Source organism: Littorina saxatilis, linkage group LG7 (assembly GCF_037325665.1).
Source record: "Littorina saxatilis isolate snail1 linkage group LG7, US_GU_Lsax_2.0, whole genome shotgun sequence".
In the NCBI taxonomy this organism is placed as follows: domain Eukaryota; kingdom Metazoa; phylum Mollusca; class Gastropoda; order Littorinimorpha; family Littorinidae; genus Littorina; species Littorina saxatilis.
The window spans coordinates 39,547,907-39,564,227 of record NC_090251.1 but is presented as its reverse complement, the minus strand read 5'-3'; the positions used below and the strand labels follow the sequence as shown (position 1 = coordinate 39,564,227).

At 40.0% G+C, this 16,321-nt stretch overlaps 1 protein-coding gene and 1 long non-coding RNA gene across 2 annotated transcripts; one reads left to right on the top strand and one right to left on the bottom strand.

The window, feature by feature from the left end:
- The first annotated feature begins 1,666 nt into the window (after positions 1-1,666).
- Positions 1,667-10,872, top strand: LOC138971445 (3-phenylpropionate/cinnamic acid dioxygenase ferredoxin subunit-like). Its single transcript, XM_070344177.1, has 5 exons — positions 1,667-1,788; positions 2,808-2,968; positions 3,333-3,421; positions 4,466-4,584; positions 5,478-10,872. The coding sequence occupies exons 2-5, from the start codon at positions 2,892-2,894 to the stop codon at positions 5,568-5,570; spliced, it is 378 nt and encodes a 125-aa protein (XP_070200278.1). The 5' UTR covers positions 1,667-1,788; positions 2,808-2,891; the 3' UTR covers positions 5,571-10,872.
- An 80-nt stretch (positions 10,873-10,952) lies between these two features.
- On the bottom strand, positions 10,953-12,402 carry LOC138971446 (uncharacterized). The gene is made up of 2 exons (XR_011457255.1): positions 11,293-12,402; positions 10,953-11,043 (listed from the first exon to the last, which is right to left on the bottom strand). It is a non-coding gene; the product is annotated as an uncharacterized lncRNA (long non-coding RNA).
- Positions 12,403-16,321: the final 3,919 nt, after the last annotated feature.

Here is a 16,321-nt window from a genome sequence, read left to right as displayed (position 1 = left end):
AATTAATTTTAAAAGCATTTTCACTAGAAGATTTTAGGGTGTTGACTTATGGTGTGTGTTCAAGTGGAGGGATTGTCCTATATAATGTAAAAGCCTGGACGAATCTGAGATCGACTCGAATGACTCGCCGTTATACGGAAAGGACCGCACCATTAGCGCCGGGTATCCCCCCCCCCCCCCCCCCCCCCCTTAGGGGCTCCGGCTCACACATGTATGTAACTTCAGCAGGACAGCCGACGACGCACTGCATATTATCCCAGCCCGCTACACTGGCGTTGCACGAAAGGAAAACAGGCCAAGTACTCGTCATAATCCCTATCGCGGCATAAATAATAGGCAGTGCCGCTGAAACTGCTCAGGTATAATCTGCCCTTTAGCAGTCTCAGTCGGGCAAGCTGCGCGCCTACGGTTTGAACTGTTAAATGTGTTAAAGGGCCCCCCGCCCCCGTCAGCCGTATACATCGGTTTTGCTTCACAGTGAAAGCCGTGAGTACTCACAGCAGCAATACACACACGATGACACACGCACGCCACACAACTTGACACACCGTCCGTACATCGCACACACACACACACACACACACACACACACACGCATATATATAATTATATAGGGGAAGGGCTCCTAAGTATGGACCACCTCCTGTTCTGACAAACTAATGGTGCTAGAGCGCTCAAAACAATTTCATTCGCTGTATTCACCCTCTCTGGATAACTTGCACATGTCAAAACAGATGTAGAACACAAACCTCAAAACCGTTAGGCTTTTTCTCTTTTCAAGTTTTTCCACTTCTGGCAGCGTTCACTGACTCTAAATTTGACGCCTAAAACGGACTCGTTTCTGTCCGCACAGCCAAAGATGTTATCACACAAACATTGCTATATATATATCTGTCAGCTAAGACCGTATTTGTTACATTTTAGCAGTGTTGACCCCGAGTTTGGCAAACAAAAAATAATAGCAAAATATCAAAGTATGTGTGTGTCCCTAATATGTACGACCTTCAACAAATTAAATAAAATAAAAGCTAAAGGCTATTTTCATTAATTCATTAAGAAGCCGGCTTGCTGAAAATAACCTATAACTAGCCCTCGAGATTTCAAAAAAAGATACCAAATAGTCTTTTCGTGGTAGTTGATAATTTCACTTATTTTCACTCCGGTTTTGATAAGCTTCTTTAGTTTCCTGGTGTGCTTCAAATAATGCTCTCATCAATCTGGACGGCAGAACTACAGATAAATCTAAAGGATATTTTAAATAGTATGACTTGCACACTAAGTTGTATCATGTTATTTTGAAGTATTGGGACCTTAAACAGTTATTCGTGAAAGCCTCTTCACTGGTCCATAATTGAGCGCCAAGGACCATTTGTGATTTTTTCTATATTTAATTTTTGCTGAATATCTATCAAAGCTAACTCGCTCTAACTAGGCCTAACGGTTAACATAAGAGAGAAGGACTACCAGACACAAAATGAAACTTCTCCGCAAAAAAACAAGCTAGTTATCAGCATGAGACAAAAAGTGGTCCATATTAGGAGCCCTTCCCCCAGAGTGCAGACCGAGCGTGTCAAGTGCCACCGAAGCAGCGGTCTGGTGTTGGAAGTTCGATAACTCTGCTATCTTTGCTCCTCTCTTGCTTTCAAGTGACTTCCCCTGCAGATCTGTTTACAAATGGCGCCCTGAGTACCAGCGATTATCGCGTCGATTGTGTTCGCTTCCCTGTGAAATCCAAGCGGCCATGCAGCTGTTGTATTTAGCTGACGACAGCTAGCGGAGGATCATAAGGTGCAAAACGTGACTTTAGGGAGAAACCGGGGATTAACTGTACTTGGAAAGTCTTCTTTTCACCGCACTTTACGCCGGGGGACTTATTTAAATTTGCTATGTAACTATGCGAAGACAAAGGCGACAGAAGAAAGGCGTTTGCTTCATGTTAAATGGACCGACCTCGCCTCTTCTTCATATTATATAATTATCACCATTAGTAGAAGTATTTGATATATGTGTCAGACCACTTTAAAAAAACAAAAACGAAAAAACAAGGACACCATCCTTTACTGATCACTGTCATTAATGTTCGTTTGTTTTTGTTCCGTTTGGCTATCATTAAGCTAGAAGGGGTCTTATTCGACCCTAATAAAGTGGATGCATTTCCTGTGGGTGGACTATCTGTAGGTGTGTTATTTCTGTATAATTGGGTGGAGTTCCTGGTGGTGATTGAATGTTTGTGTCAGGACATTTCTAAATTTAAAAAAAAAGGGACAAAAACTTAGGGTGTAGCAAACGATCACCAGCAGACCTCCAACAAGATCCGAGAAAACCACCAGGAACTCAACGCAGATTTATTCCTTGTTTAAAATCAATAAATCATACAGAAAAAAGTATCTGCATGCATGGAGACAGTCCACCTGCATGAAAAACACCCACTTTAGATTGAATACTGAACTAGACCCCTTCTGTGTCACTGATTAGTCAGTGCAGATGCAAGGGCAACTTAAGTTGGTTTGTTAACCTGTGTTGGTGCGATCCTCTTGCAAGACTGAATGCTTGAGGAATCAGTTGCGTCACTTTAAACTGCACAGTATTGTGTGGTACTGTCCTAGCAGATGTGTGTGTATCATTGTATGCTTCTTTTTTGAAGTGTGTGTGTGTGTGTGAGTGACTTAAATGTTTGTGACTTAGTGTTTGTGTTTAAGGTTATTGCAGAGTATACAATGTCCGCTTCTTTCTCTTCTAGCTGCATGCCCAAAGCTAGGTTGCCGGGGTAACTAAATTGTAAACATTTTGTTTGTTTATTTTTGCAGACATCAACAGGTGCAGTGATTTCTAGGTGTTCATTCTGATTCAAGCTTAAAATCAGTAAGAACCTAGAAACTTCAAACTTAACAATGTCTGACACAGATGAGTCTCTCAGCTGGTTTGAGGTGGGAACTGTTGAAGAGCTGAAAGGTCAACAGTGTCGAAGGTAAGTTAACAGTGTTGAACAGCGATTTCCTTCTATTCCGACTGTTGTATCATTTATATCATGACATGTGCTTCTTTTTCTCTTTGTAGCTTTGCAGAAAAAAGTTGAGTCGGTCGAACTGTGTGTGTTTTACCCTTACAGGCAAGAACTGCACATACATCATGCAGATTTGTAACAATGAATGATTATAACATGTATAAATATATCATATACATCTAACTGACCTGCATGTTTTCAAAACAAAGATGAAGTTAGAATGACATCTGTGACCTTTTTTCTAATACTGTGCTTCAATTTCAATGCCTTAGATCTCGATATCTGCACTAAATCAGTAATTTAATGCCAATCTCTTTGTTGCTTTCAGGTTGTACACACCCAGCAAGCAATACCTCGCCTTGTTCTGTGTGAAAGGTTCCGAGTTTTATGCAACAAGCGCACAATGTCCGCATGCTAGTGAGTCATTATGGTTATTACCAGTTGGAAACATTGCCTTAGAGTTACAATGAATTTGTCTTTACTGGATCATGTGTTTAACCACTGCTCAAATTGTCTTCCCACGGTCATACACCCCATTTAAGTCCATCAAAAATCATTTAAATATTAAAATCAGGCCTTACAATGGAGGTACATTTACAGATTTTGTGAACATAGGCATAATGAAAAAGTGTGAGGGGCAATAGTACATTGGAACCCCCTTTATAGACCTTTTTGTTTGTTTGTTTGCTTAACGCCCAGCCGACCACGAAGGGTGATATCAGGGCGGTGCTGCTTTGACATTTAACGTGCGCCACACAAAAGACAGAAGTCGCAGCACAGGCTTCATGTCTCACCCAGTCACATTATTCTGACACCGGACCAACCAGTCCTAGCACTACAATTTGTAACACCATAATGCCAGACGTCAGGCGGAGCAGCCACTAAATTGCCAATTTTAAAGTCTTAGGTATGACCCGGCCAGGGTTCGAACCCACGACCTCCCGCTCACTGGGCGGACGCCCTACCACTAGGCCACCGTGTTGCGGTCTTTATAGACCTCCAATAATACAACAAAAGTGAGGACTTAAAAAAATGAGTCTTAAAATGGGGGTAAATTTACAGAGGTGATAAAGAGAAAGTCTGAGAAAACTGCATGTCAGTCTTAAAATGAGGGTTCCACTATATTTTTTGTCAACCTTTACATGCATTAGGCCATTACAACGAATTATTGATTCTAGTAACAAAGCAAAGTTAGTCAGTTTGGTCATTTTATCAAACTTTTCATTGTTCAAGTTTTCCGTTTTTTTAAATTTTTAATTTTTTTTTTATAGTTGTATTTTTTAAACCTAGGCATGTTCTAGGGTTCGGGGAAAAACTTAAGGCTGTAGGTCAGGGAACCAGACACTCTATAAAAAAAAAAAATATATATATATATATAAAATTTAAAAAAATTTCCCCTTGTGAGCGGGACTTGTGAATCATGCTTCCTCCAAATGTATTTTAATTCTTGCATGTCAACAGGTGGGCCACTGGACCAAGGTGATATAGAAGACATGGGCAACGACACCTACCTCCTCACCTGTCCCTCGCATTTCTACAGGTTTGATCTCAAGACTGGAGTGTCTACCACTGGCCTCAAGGTAACCATGATAACCATGTGGAACTTTTCAGCACGTGTACGGGTAACGTCATCAAATCTAGTTTTTACGTCACGCATTTGCCAAGATCTACACGTCTTGCTGGGAGGCAAACAATGTATAGCAAAATGGATGACTGTATGTATTTGGAATATTGGAGAAGGGTGAGCATTCACATAGACCAATTCTCCAAAACGTGTACACTGTGATGTCATATATATATCTGTATGCGTACAGGTCTAGGCTACACGTTCACTCATCTAGAACACTGTAATGTTGTTTAACACCTCATCGTAAAAACCATTAGGGGCATGTTCCTGGGTGTTAATCTGACTTAAAGATTGTTTAGAGAAGGAGGTTTGGCTGTCGTGCTCAAGCTCCTTGCCACCAAGGCACTGAAGGTTGGTGTCAAGTAGTATGGCTGATCTTTCTTTTGAGGGGAGAAGTTGCTGGGGGGGTATATAGGGAGAGAGAAGAGGGGAAGCTTGGGTTAAAAAAAAGAAAGGGTTAGTTAGTTAGCCTTGTGGTTTCCCCATCCGTTTTCTTGCAGACGGCAGTTTTGAATACATTGGTGTAAGTGTGAGAGAGAGAGCTCAGTTAGAAAAAAAGGGGATTAGGTTATACCCTTCTATAGTTCTCCCATCCCTTCTCATTTGTCATGCAGACCACAGTCTTTGATGAATTAGTGTGTGTGTGCCAGAGTCAGAGGGGGAGCTTTCAGCCTGCCAGTTTGTTATTTCATAAAGTATTCAGTGAGATAATTTGATTTCCGAAGTGGGTCAGAAACAAAATTATTCCACCATTATCATAATTCTTCTTCTAATTGTATTCTTTATGATCACATAATCAGATTAGTTGTCATCTTTATAACATCAGTCCTGTCCATTATTTTTCAGTTGAAGACCTATCCAACTGAAGTAAGAGATGGCAAGGTATTCGTCAAAGCACCGGAGTTGGTGTCCATTAAGTCAATCAAACCGTTAACATGACAAAATCTTGATTGGAGAAACAGTAATGGACCATTATTGGTGAAGACGGGACATTGATTCATATTATTGTACAGAAGGTACAAGTGCAGTACAGAACCAGCTCACATGAGAATGTCCAGTGCAATATGTGAAATCCCAGATGCCCTTTTGTTGTTTTTTCCTTCCATATTTAGATTTTTTTGTAGTGGATTTTTTTTTTCGTTTTGCATTTTGCCGTTTTTAAGAGCTGTTCGTGTGGCTGATTTTCAACTGACTTTCAGCAAGAAGTCACTCGGAAGTTGGCTAGGCAAAATCGGAGATCTTAGTTTGCAATGCAAACAATCTGCTGTCCAGATTTTTAGCAGACTCTCAGCTGACTCGAAACCTTAGTTGAACCAAACGAAGATGCCAAGTGGCACTAGTTGAAGGGTCACTCATGCATAGCCTAGCTAGTCCTTTCACTAGCACCAGGTTTTCCTCTGTGAAGCCCTTGGTGTTTGGTCAATTGTTGACAGATAGTTGTTTCTAAATTTGTGGGCACTGTCAGGGGCTCACATCCACGTCGGACATCGGACATACACGGATATTTTTTCCAAATGTCCAATACATTTTTCATGCAAGAGGACATATGTCCCATTGTTTTTGTCACAAAGTGGTCATTGTCCGATAATGTTTTCATTTGATCCGGACATTGTCAGTACTTTCCAATTTACAGTAAATTGATTTGCTATTTTATCGATGTTTTGCAAAGCGATGTGTCTCTCCAACCAGACGAAACTTGGGGAGACTTTATGTGCTTTTTTGATAGAGAAGAGCTTCTAAGGGTCGCAACTCTGAATACTCCAAGCCAGTTGACAGTTGCCTTCTTTCGCGTTTTTTACATTTAGTCAAGTTTTGACTAAATGTTTTAACATAGAGGGGGAATCGAGACGAGGGTCGTGGTGTATGTGTCTGTCTGTCTGTCTGTCTGTGCGTGTGTGTGTGTAGAGCGATTCAGACCAAACTACTGGACCAATCTTTATGAAATTTTACATGAGAGTTCCTGGGAATGATACATGTATCCCCGGACGTTTTTTTCAGTTTTTCGATAAATACCTTTGACGTCATATCCGGCTTTTTGTAAAAGTTGAGGCGGCACTGTCACACCCTCATTTTTCAATCAAATTGATTGAAATTTTGGCCAAGCAATCTTCGACGAAGGCCGGACTTCGGTATTGCATTTCAGCTTGGTGGCTTAAAAATTAATTAATGACTTTGGTCATTAAAAATCTGAAAATTGTAAAAAAAATATAAAATTTTATAAAACGATCTAAATTTACGTTCATCTTATTCTTCATCATTTTCTGATTCCAAAAACATATAAATATGTTATATTTGGATTAAAAACAAGCTCTGAAAATTAAACATATAAAAATTATGATCAAAATTAAATTTTCGAAATCAATTTAAAAACACTTTCATCTTATTTCTTGTCGGTTCCTGATTCCAAAAACATATAGATATGATATGTTTGGATTAAAAACACGCTCAGAAAGTTAAAACGAAGAGAGGTACAGAAAAGCGTGCTATCCTTCTCAGCGCAACTACTACTGACCCCGCTCTTCTTGTCAATTTCACTGCCTTTGCCACGAGCGGTGGACTGACGATGCTACGAGTATACAGTCTTGCTGAAAAATTGCATTGCGTTCAGTTTCATTCTGTGAGTTCGACAGCTTGACTAAATGTTGTATTTTCGCCTTACGCGACTTGTTTTTCTCTCTGAAAAAGCAACATTCCGCGAAAACGAAAATTGGTGCCAGAAAAAAAGAATGTCCTTTGATTTATTTTTGTTCAGGACAAATGTCCTATCACTTTTGCATTGTCCAGGACATTTGTCATATGCCACCTCTCATGGATGCGAGCCCCTGCACTGTTGGTTAATTAGTTATGGTTGTGATCTAGCTACGCATGAAGTTTACACAAGCTGTTATACTTTCTTTAACTTTTGGATATATTCTTGCAGGTTAGTTTGTTTGTTTATGATATAAAGTTCAACATTTTTGTTGACTCTTTAAAATATCTTTCTGGTTTTCATGTTTTTAAACAAAGCATGAAGACTGTGGCAATCCTGTCAGATCTACAGTGTAATGTTAACTTTGTGTATGCAGAATTTGTAAAACAAATTGTACTTGCATAATTCATTTGTATCCATGGTTACTTATGTAATGTGCCTGTATGTGCACTGTACTTATGTACCTACTTAACATTGTGTATGTATATGATGAAAAAAATTGTCTTCCAAGATGAACAGTGCTCGAACAAAGCTAAAAACCATTGGTTCTTCGATCTGAGACTTATTCAGTTCCAAACAAATTCTGCAATCGAATGAGACTAACTGGCCCATATTGTAAATGTGTTAGTAATTGGTACAGTAATGTCTTTTTCATCAGAAATGTTTTGGATAGTTGCAATATTGAATTTAAGTACCGTATTTTCCGGGTCATAAGGCGCGACTTTTTTCGAGTTTGACCCCTGCGCCTTGTATAACGAAGCGCCTAATCCGTGTATGAAATAAGAAAAAAATCAAAGAGACCGCCTGAGTACCAGTCAAACAACTTGTGATAATGCATGTTTCGGCTACTAGGTACTACCCTGGCCAAGTTTCCTCTCAAGGCATCAAAGAGACAGCCCCATAGGTTAAACTCGGTCACTGACCCCGGTGCAGGAAGTGTTTCCTCTCTCAGATATGACAATGGAACCACCTCTCATAGCTAAAACTGGGTCATTGACCCCTGGGAAGAAGGTCAGTGTCTATAAACAAGGCATCAGATGGACCTGCCTTTGATCTGGCCACACACAGAGCACACATATTTCCACTCTGTATTCTTCCTTTGATGTGCGGCTTATTTTCATTCTTCACCGTTTGTTAGGGGTATACTTTTTCAATTTTGGTGCGCCCTATCGGCCCCCTGCGCCCAATGGGTGACTGGATTACAATTTTGTTTTAAAAGAAGGGGGTGCGCCTTATGCGCTGTAGCGCCTTGTAACCCGGAAAATACGGTACACACACATTTCCAGGGCAGGATGCTGCAGCGTGTCATTCACAATATACTGCATGTCGTTGTGACCACCTCTAGATAACAACCACATGCCCACAATAACCACCACCACGTACCCCACCCCCCCCCCCCCCCCCACACACACAATTTGATTTTTTGGTGGGTATAATTTGTTTTTTAGTTTGTTATTACACGTATCTTTCCATAGCAGCCACCTGTCTGAAACAACCACTTTTGGTCTGAGTCCCTTGGGTGGTGCTCATGGACAGGTTGACTGTATGTAGTTGTTAAGAAAGAATTGTCAAGAAACTGAAACGGAATATCTAAAAACCAGGAATCAAACCTGCACCTTGTGCTTCTAGCTCAGACAAAAAACAACAGCTGGGATCTTTTGTGGTCATTATTGTGGACAGGTAGTCGTTATCAAGAGATGCACGGTAGCCTGGCCACTGCAGGTTCGAATACATTACTAAACTTAGTTTCTGTTGATAATTAGGGCGGCTATGATGAAAACCTGGTCATCAGGGTTGTTTAAATTTGGGCTAGTAATTATGATCAAATTACATGATTTTGCATGTCATCGGTGCTTGCAGATATGTATCGATTTACGACTATACCTATGATTAATTTCAAATCGCATTAATTGTTGTTGTTACCCCCCGCGGGTTAGGGGGAGTCCCATATTGGTTGGGACGAGAAAGAATTTACCCGATGCTCCCCAGCATGTCGTAAGAGGCGACTAACGGATTCTGTTTCTCCTTTTACCCTTGTTAAGTGTTTCTTGTATAGAATATAGTCAATTTTTGTAAAGATTTTAGTCAAGCAGTATGTAAGAAATGTTAAGTCCTTTGTACTGGAAACTTGCATTCTCCCAGTAAGGTAATATATTGTACTACGTTGCAAGCCCCTGGAGCAAATTTTTGATTAGTGCTTTTGTGAACAAGAAACAATTGACAAGTGGCTCTATCCCATCTCCCCCCTTCCCCCGTCGCGATATAACCTTCGTGGTTGAAAACGACGTTAAACACCAAATAAAGAAAGAAAGAAAGCATTAATTGTTGTTAAAAAAAAGAGAAAAAAACTAGAAGGTATACAATGTTTCTAAAGTAAATGCTGGTAACATTGTGCTACTGAGCCAAAATGGGAAAGCTGCAGGACCAAAACTGTTCAGAATGGTGGCGTGAATCAGTCACTAGTTTATTGCATACAATTTGTGTTACTGTACATGATTATGTCTGCATTTTGGACATATCAGCAAATGCTATAGGTGGTCTTTTTATATTTTGAAATTCATTGTCGTGAATTCATTGTTCATTCAAAGATTCTAGTCTAGTTTTTTGACTCACATGCGAAGCAAAAGTGAGTCTATGTACTCACCCGAGTCGTCCGTCCGTCCGGAAAACTTTAACGTTGGATATTTCTTGGACACTATGCAGTCTATCAGTACCAAATTTGGCAAGATGGTGTATGATGACAAGGCCCAAAAAAACATACATAGCATCTTGACCTTGCTTCAAGGTCAAGGTCGCAGGGGCCATAAATGTTGCCTAAAAAACAGCTATTTTTCCCATTTTCTCTGAAGTTTTTGAGATTCAATACCTCACCTATATATGATATATAGGCCAAAGTAAGCCCCATCTTTTGATACCAGTTTGGTTTACCTTGCTTCAAGGTCAAGGTCACAGGAGCTCTTCAAAGTTGGATTGTATACATATTTTGAAGTGACCTTGACCCTGAACTATGGAAGATAACTGTTTCAAACTTAAAAATTATGTGGGGCACATGTTATGCTTTCATCATGAGACACATTTGGTCACATATGATCAAGGTCAAGGTCACTTTGACCCTTATGAAATGTGACCAAAATAAGGTAGTGAACCACTAAAAGTGACCATATCTCATGGTAGAAAGAGCCAATAAGCACCATTGTACTTCCTATGTCTTGAATTAACAGCTTTGTGTTGCATGACCTTGGATGACCTTGACCTTGGGTCAAGGTCACATGTATTTTGGTAGGAAAAATGTGTAAAGCAGTTCTTAGTGTATGATGTCATTGCTAGGTTTAGTTATTTGACCTTGACCCTGAAGGTCAAGGTCATGTCAAGGTCAAGCATGTGAGTCGTATGGGCTTTGCCCTTCTTGTTTTTTAAACTTTGCTATTTAACTGCATGTCTATGACTTATTTTCAACTTGTATTAGTATGTTTAATTAGACGTTGCGTTTTCTTACTTTTAGCATTTTATTTAAGTTCTGCAAAAATTGTACATAAAATTTGCTGCTATGGACTCTGGCATTGCTTTGAGTGTCTGAGTACATGTATGTTTGAGGTTTATCGGTGAACACAATCCAAAACACACATTCTCAGTTTCCTTTACATTATTTATTAATGATTTTATGCATCAAAAATCAACAGATCAAACATGTAATTCTCTTTAGATTGCCATAGTTACACATGCCTCAAGGGCGGATCAATTCACTTTGGAGGGGGGAGTTACAAAATGACTGCGAAGATACAAGTTGACGGCGCCAAAGGCGCCTAAGCCTCTTGCGGGGTCCGGGGGCATGCCCCCCCGGAAATTTTTTTATCCAAAGAAGCAAAATAGAGCTATCTGGTGCATCCTGAGCCAATAAATTACCCCTTTTTTTGGGGGGTGGGGGGGGGGTTACGTAACCCGTGTAACACCCCCCCAGATCCGCCCTTGTGCCTTAATCTTTGTATTCATTTTTAAAGCTAAATAGCACAACAAATGTAAAAGCAACCTAAAAATACCTCCCTTTTTTTTTTAAACCAACACAAAACAAGTTAATAAATAAATAAATAGGAAGAAGAAGGTTAATGATCAAATGTTTGCACTGAGTAGAATGTAAGCAAAAATCTTGGAAACTAACATTTGTCAGTCACAAAATTAAAAGAACTCGTTCATCAAACCTGACAATCCACAGAGACTTCACATAGTAATGCAGAGATTCAACAATTCGTTGATGTCAATTTTCATGGTTTTTTTAATTTTAATTTTAGCAAGCACCTGTACTGTGAGTTTAACATTCGATATTGTCATGATTGAAATGTATGATGCATGACATAACGCAGTTTGTTTCATAACTGATTATATATAAATGTACAGTAATCCTCTTTTTGGACATCTGCTGCTAGAAGCATTTTATCAGGTAGTGAAGAAAGAGAGAATGGTTCAAATAATTGATCAGTCAGGATCAGCCAAATTGCAAACAATATTCAAGACAAATGAGTCTGTAACGTTTAGTCAAAGGATATTTGGAAAGCACTTCTGCAGAAAATGGACACAAACATGGTTGAAGTTCAAAAGTGTCTCAGCTCATTGAGTTGAACCCAAGTTATTGCTGTACAATCACCCCCCGTGGGTTAGGGGGAAGAATTTACCCGATGCTCCCCAGCATGTCATAAGAGGCGACTAACGGATTCTGTTTCTCCTTGTTAAGTGTTTCTTGTATAGAATATAGTCAATTTTGTTAAAGATTTTAGTCAAGCAGTATACATGTTAAGTCCTTTGTACTGGAAACTTGCATTCTCCCAGCATTCTCCCAGTAAGGTCATATATTGTACTACGTTGCAAGCCCCTGGAGCAAATTTTTGATTAGTGCTTTTGTGAACAAGAAACAATTGACAAGTGGCTCTATCCCATCTCCCCCCTTTGCCCGTCGCGATATAACCTTCGTGGTTGAAAACGACGTTAAACACCAAATAAAGAAAAGAAAGCTGTACAATCGAAACAGCGAGCCCCAAAAAATATTTAAAAGAAAAGTGCTAAGGTGACTTAAAAAAAATCAGATACAGGCAAATCCAGCTAACTCACAAACGGTTAAGTCAAAAATTCGCTTAGCACACAAAGAAATTCTGGTCCGGAATTATCCCTCTTTATCTATGTGTACAAAGTACCCTGAGCTCGAAATGGGATTTCTCTTACGTAAGTCGAAAGACGGATAGCACACAACAGAAAGTCAGTCCCAAAGACAAAGTTTACTCTATATTTACTACAGCAACTCGAAACACGAAACTTGGCGTCTCACACTAGCGCATTGTGTAACCTTATTCCCTTCTTCTCTACACGGACGCCACACCGACTGGTCAGTCGGCACGCAATAAAGTATGAACTGAAGTTAGGAGGGGGCGAGGAGTAAGGAGAATTATCCAACTCCAAGAAAACATTCTGAAAAAGGTGGGGAAGTGGTGACAAGGCAGTGAACGCACTCACCATGCACTGACATCATACGAAAGCAGCCACACAAACACAGCACAGAGGCAGAGGCAGGTGTGCAGATGCTTTGTGAGAATAAGCGTTGAAAACCAGTTTGAATTAAAAAAAACAGCAGATAGAGCCGCATGTCATAATCATTCTTCTTGTCTGGCTTTATTGACTGCATGCCGATCTTGTGGCAGTGACTTTTCACTCTTCAGTCGGACTGTACACAAACCGCTCTCATCCTCCCTCACTGACTACCCTAAGCCCTGACAACTGATCCTTGGAAATTGTTTGGAAGAGTACACCTCTCTATTTCTCTCCAATGCTCTTCCTGCTGACTTCAGTGACACCGGACACCCCACTGAGTTTAGCCAGCTACCCCCCCCCCCCTCTCTCTCTCTCTCCCCCCAGCCATGTACTGTTTGGTGCTGTGGCCAGAGAGGTGTCACCGGCTAATTGAGGCCAGCTGCACTGTTCACTCAGAGCAAAACTAGTTGACTGTGTCTAACTTTTGACAAAGCAACACAACTGAAGGGTTCACAGATTAGGTAACCGACTCACTGGTCAAGGCTGCAGGGAAACAAGAGTATCTTGTCAATGAAAGAGGTTACACACAGATACGCTGAGAACGGTGGCCGATTTTTCACTCTCTTTCTCGGAGGGCATTCATCATTGCAGGGACTGCTGTAAAGAAATGCTTGCTCAGAAACTAACTCTTTTTGCATTGAAACATGCACCAGAACTGGTGGACACCATCGACAATGTCAAACATATAATAGTCAGAACTAATAGCCACTAATAGTCAGAACGTTGACCCTGGGCGTTAAATGGAAGAAGAAACATGAAATCGAAGCAGTTTGCTTGAGGAAACGGTCGTCAGCAACTCAAACTTCTCTGTTTTCTTTTTTTAAGAAAATCTGAGGTGACTTTCTTTGTGGCCCCGCCCCCTCCCTCTGTAAGGACCCCCCTCCATAAGGACCGATTTTTGTCAACATTTTCAAGGTCGCTAGAGAGGGGTTCCACTGTACTATGACCAAGTCGAAATTTCGGATAGGACACAATAACAATTCGGTCCCTTCAATTTCGTCTTATCCGGATTTGCCTGTATTTTAATTGTAAAGATCGGTTTTGTTCAGGATTTGTGTCTGTTTCCATTCGTCCGTAAGGTTCTTTCTTTCTTTATTTGGTGTTTAACGTCGTTTTCAACCACGAAGGGTTATATCGCGACGGGGAAGATGGGATAGAGCCACTTGTCAATTGTTTCTTGTTCACAAAAGCACTAATCAAAAATTTGCTCCAGGGGCTTGCAACGGATATATTACCTTACTGGGAGAATGCAAGTTTCCAGTACAAAGGACTTAACATTTCTTACATACTGCTTGACTAAAATCTTTACAAAAATTGACTATATTCTATACAAGAAACATTTAACAAGGGTAAAAGGAGAAACAGAATCCGTAAGTCGCCTCTTACGACATGCTGGGGAGCATCGGGTAAATGTTTCCCCCTAACCCGCGGGGATCGTAAGGTTGAATCCGTGCATTAATTTGCAATAGATCTGTTCTTCAGTTTAAGTCATTTACTACGGTTAACATAAAGAATAACTAAATCAAAAAAGCTTGTTTATGTAAACACAAAGAATAACAAAATCATGAACCTGAAACACTTTCCCATCACTTTCTCCTTAAACATGAACGTCTTTAAATCTTTATTTATTAGCTTAACAAGAGGCGAAGCCTTCAAGGCTCACGTAAGAAATCGACAAACAGTAACACAAACTCAATCACTCCGTCACACACACACACACACACACACACACACAGAAAGAGCATAGGTGAAACTGTGCAAGAAAGCGAGACACTAGATCTAGATCTGTCTGTCTGCAACTTGCAGGGACACGACTGCCAACTAGTCTCGGCCAGCTCAAAATATCAAAGACCGAGACTTTCAGTAATTCCTTCGCGTGACGTCTAACCCTTTTACGTCATAATGTGACGTCAATGTAATATGACGTCTTCAAATGTTAAAGTTTCTACCACATACATACATACGCACGCACGCACAGACAGACAAAAGTTAGCACCGCATAGGCTACACTTACGTGAGCCAAAAATGCAATCCTACCACATCAAAATCAGCACCAATGCAACATGGGATGCGCACTCACTACAAGTGATTTAATTCTTCAACATAAGGCATTAAGTTTTCTGCAAGTTTTCCAAAATATGGACACAATAATTATCTGTTTCGTCAGATTAACACATATTTTATGCCATTACTTGAAGGTGGTCGTCTACATTTTTGCTTTTTTTTCAATAATCTTATGGTTAGATTTCGATACAAAATTATGTCAAATGATGAATGAACCATGGGGAAAAAAGTTATAGAAAAAAAAAATATGTAAAAAAAGATTTTATTTTTGGGTAGCGTGACTCACGCTTCCAATATTTTGTTTTCTGTTTGCTGAGAACATGTGCTTTGCCTAAAAATACTGACCAATCAAATTCATGTCACTGTGCTTATAGCCACGCCCAAACAAGTGCAGCAACAGTTTGACACTGGAGCGCTGTCCACGCTTTTTTTTAAACGCATGAAATGCACAGGATTTGAGGAGTTTTGCGCTTGGCATTTTCCAAATAAGGATATCCTACTATGAGTACTACGCTGGAATACTACAATGAATTTTCAAACGGCTACACTGGCTTCGTCTTTCCTGATCGAAAGGGGGTGTATTGTTGATATTTGTAGATAATAGACTCTGCATTTTAATGGTCAAATGGCGATTTCGGTATAAAAATGTAGACAAGGACCTTTAACTTTACATTATGGAATTGTTACTGATTTGTTATTGTTATTATGATCACAAACTGTAGTTTTCACTTGACCACATTTAAGATCCCACACAAAACACAAACAACTTTTAGTCTGTCATCTCATGAATGCATATGAAAGTTTGAAGTGAAAACTTTACAGCTGTGAAACGCACAGTGCCATGCTAACACTTTGGAACGTGGATATTTTGTGGAGAGAACATTTCAGTACTGATTAAATCAAAGCAAAAGGTATTTGAAGATGATAAGATTCAGGGGAACGAATCCACTGACACCATGCACTCATTTTAAGTAGTTGCTGCATTTCAAACACCTGATAATACTTGTAAAGTTGTGAATATGGATTTCAAATGGCAATTCACACCAATATGAAAGGATCAAAAAAAGGAAAGAAACAGAATAATCAACACATTTCTGACTAAAAAAAACATCAAACCAAAAAGTCTCAAATTGCCCTGCACGTATTTCGAGATATGAGTGTGTGAACACCTACAGGCTTATACTTTGATCAGCGTCTGCTGCAAATTTTAAACCATATAATGCATGTGTGTGTCCTTTGGAAACTTCAAAGGCAACTGTGAAGGTTGTAACAGTGACCTCCCTTGCTTTCTGAGACACAAGGCATGGTAGCCTTGACTTCAAGCTTCTCAGGCTGGTCATTAGCAAAGCAAACTTAAAGACTT

Coding starts and splice junctions, on each gene's coding strand:
- LOC138971445 (XM_070344177.1), top strand. CDS start 2,892: ATGTCTGACACAGATGAGTCTCTCAGCTGGTTTGAGGTGGGAACTGTT. Junction 2,969..3,332: donor AAAGGTCAACAGTGTCGAAG/GTAAGTTAACAG, acceptor TGTTGCTTTCAG/GTTGTACACACCCAGCAAGC. Junction 4,585..5,477: donor TGTCTACCACTGGCCTCAAG/GTAACCATGATA, acceptor ATTATTTTTCAG/TTGAAGACCTATCCAACTGA.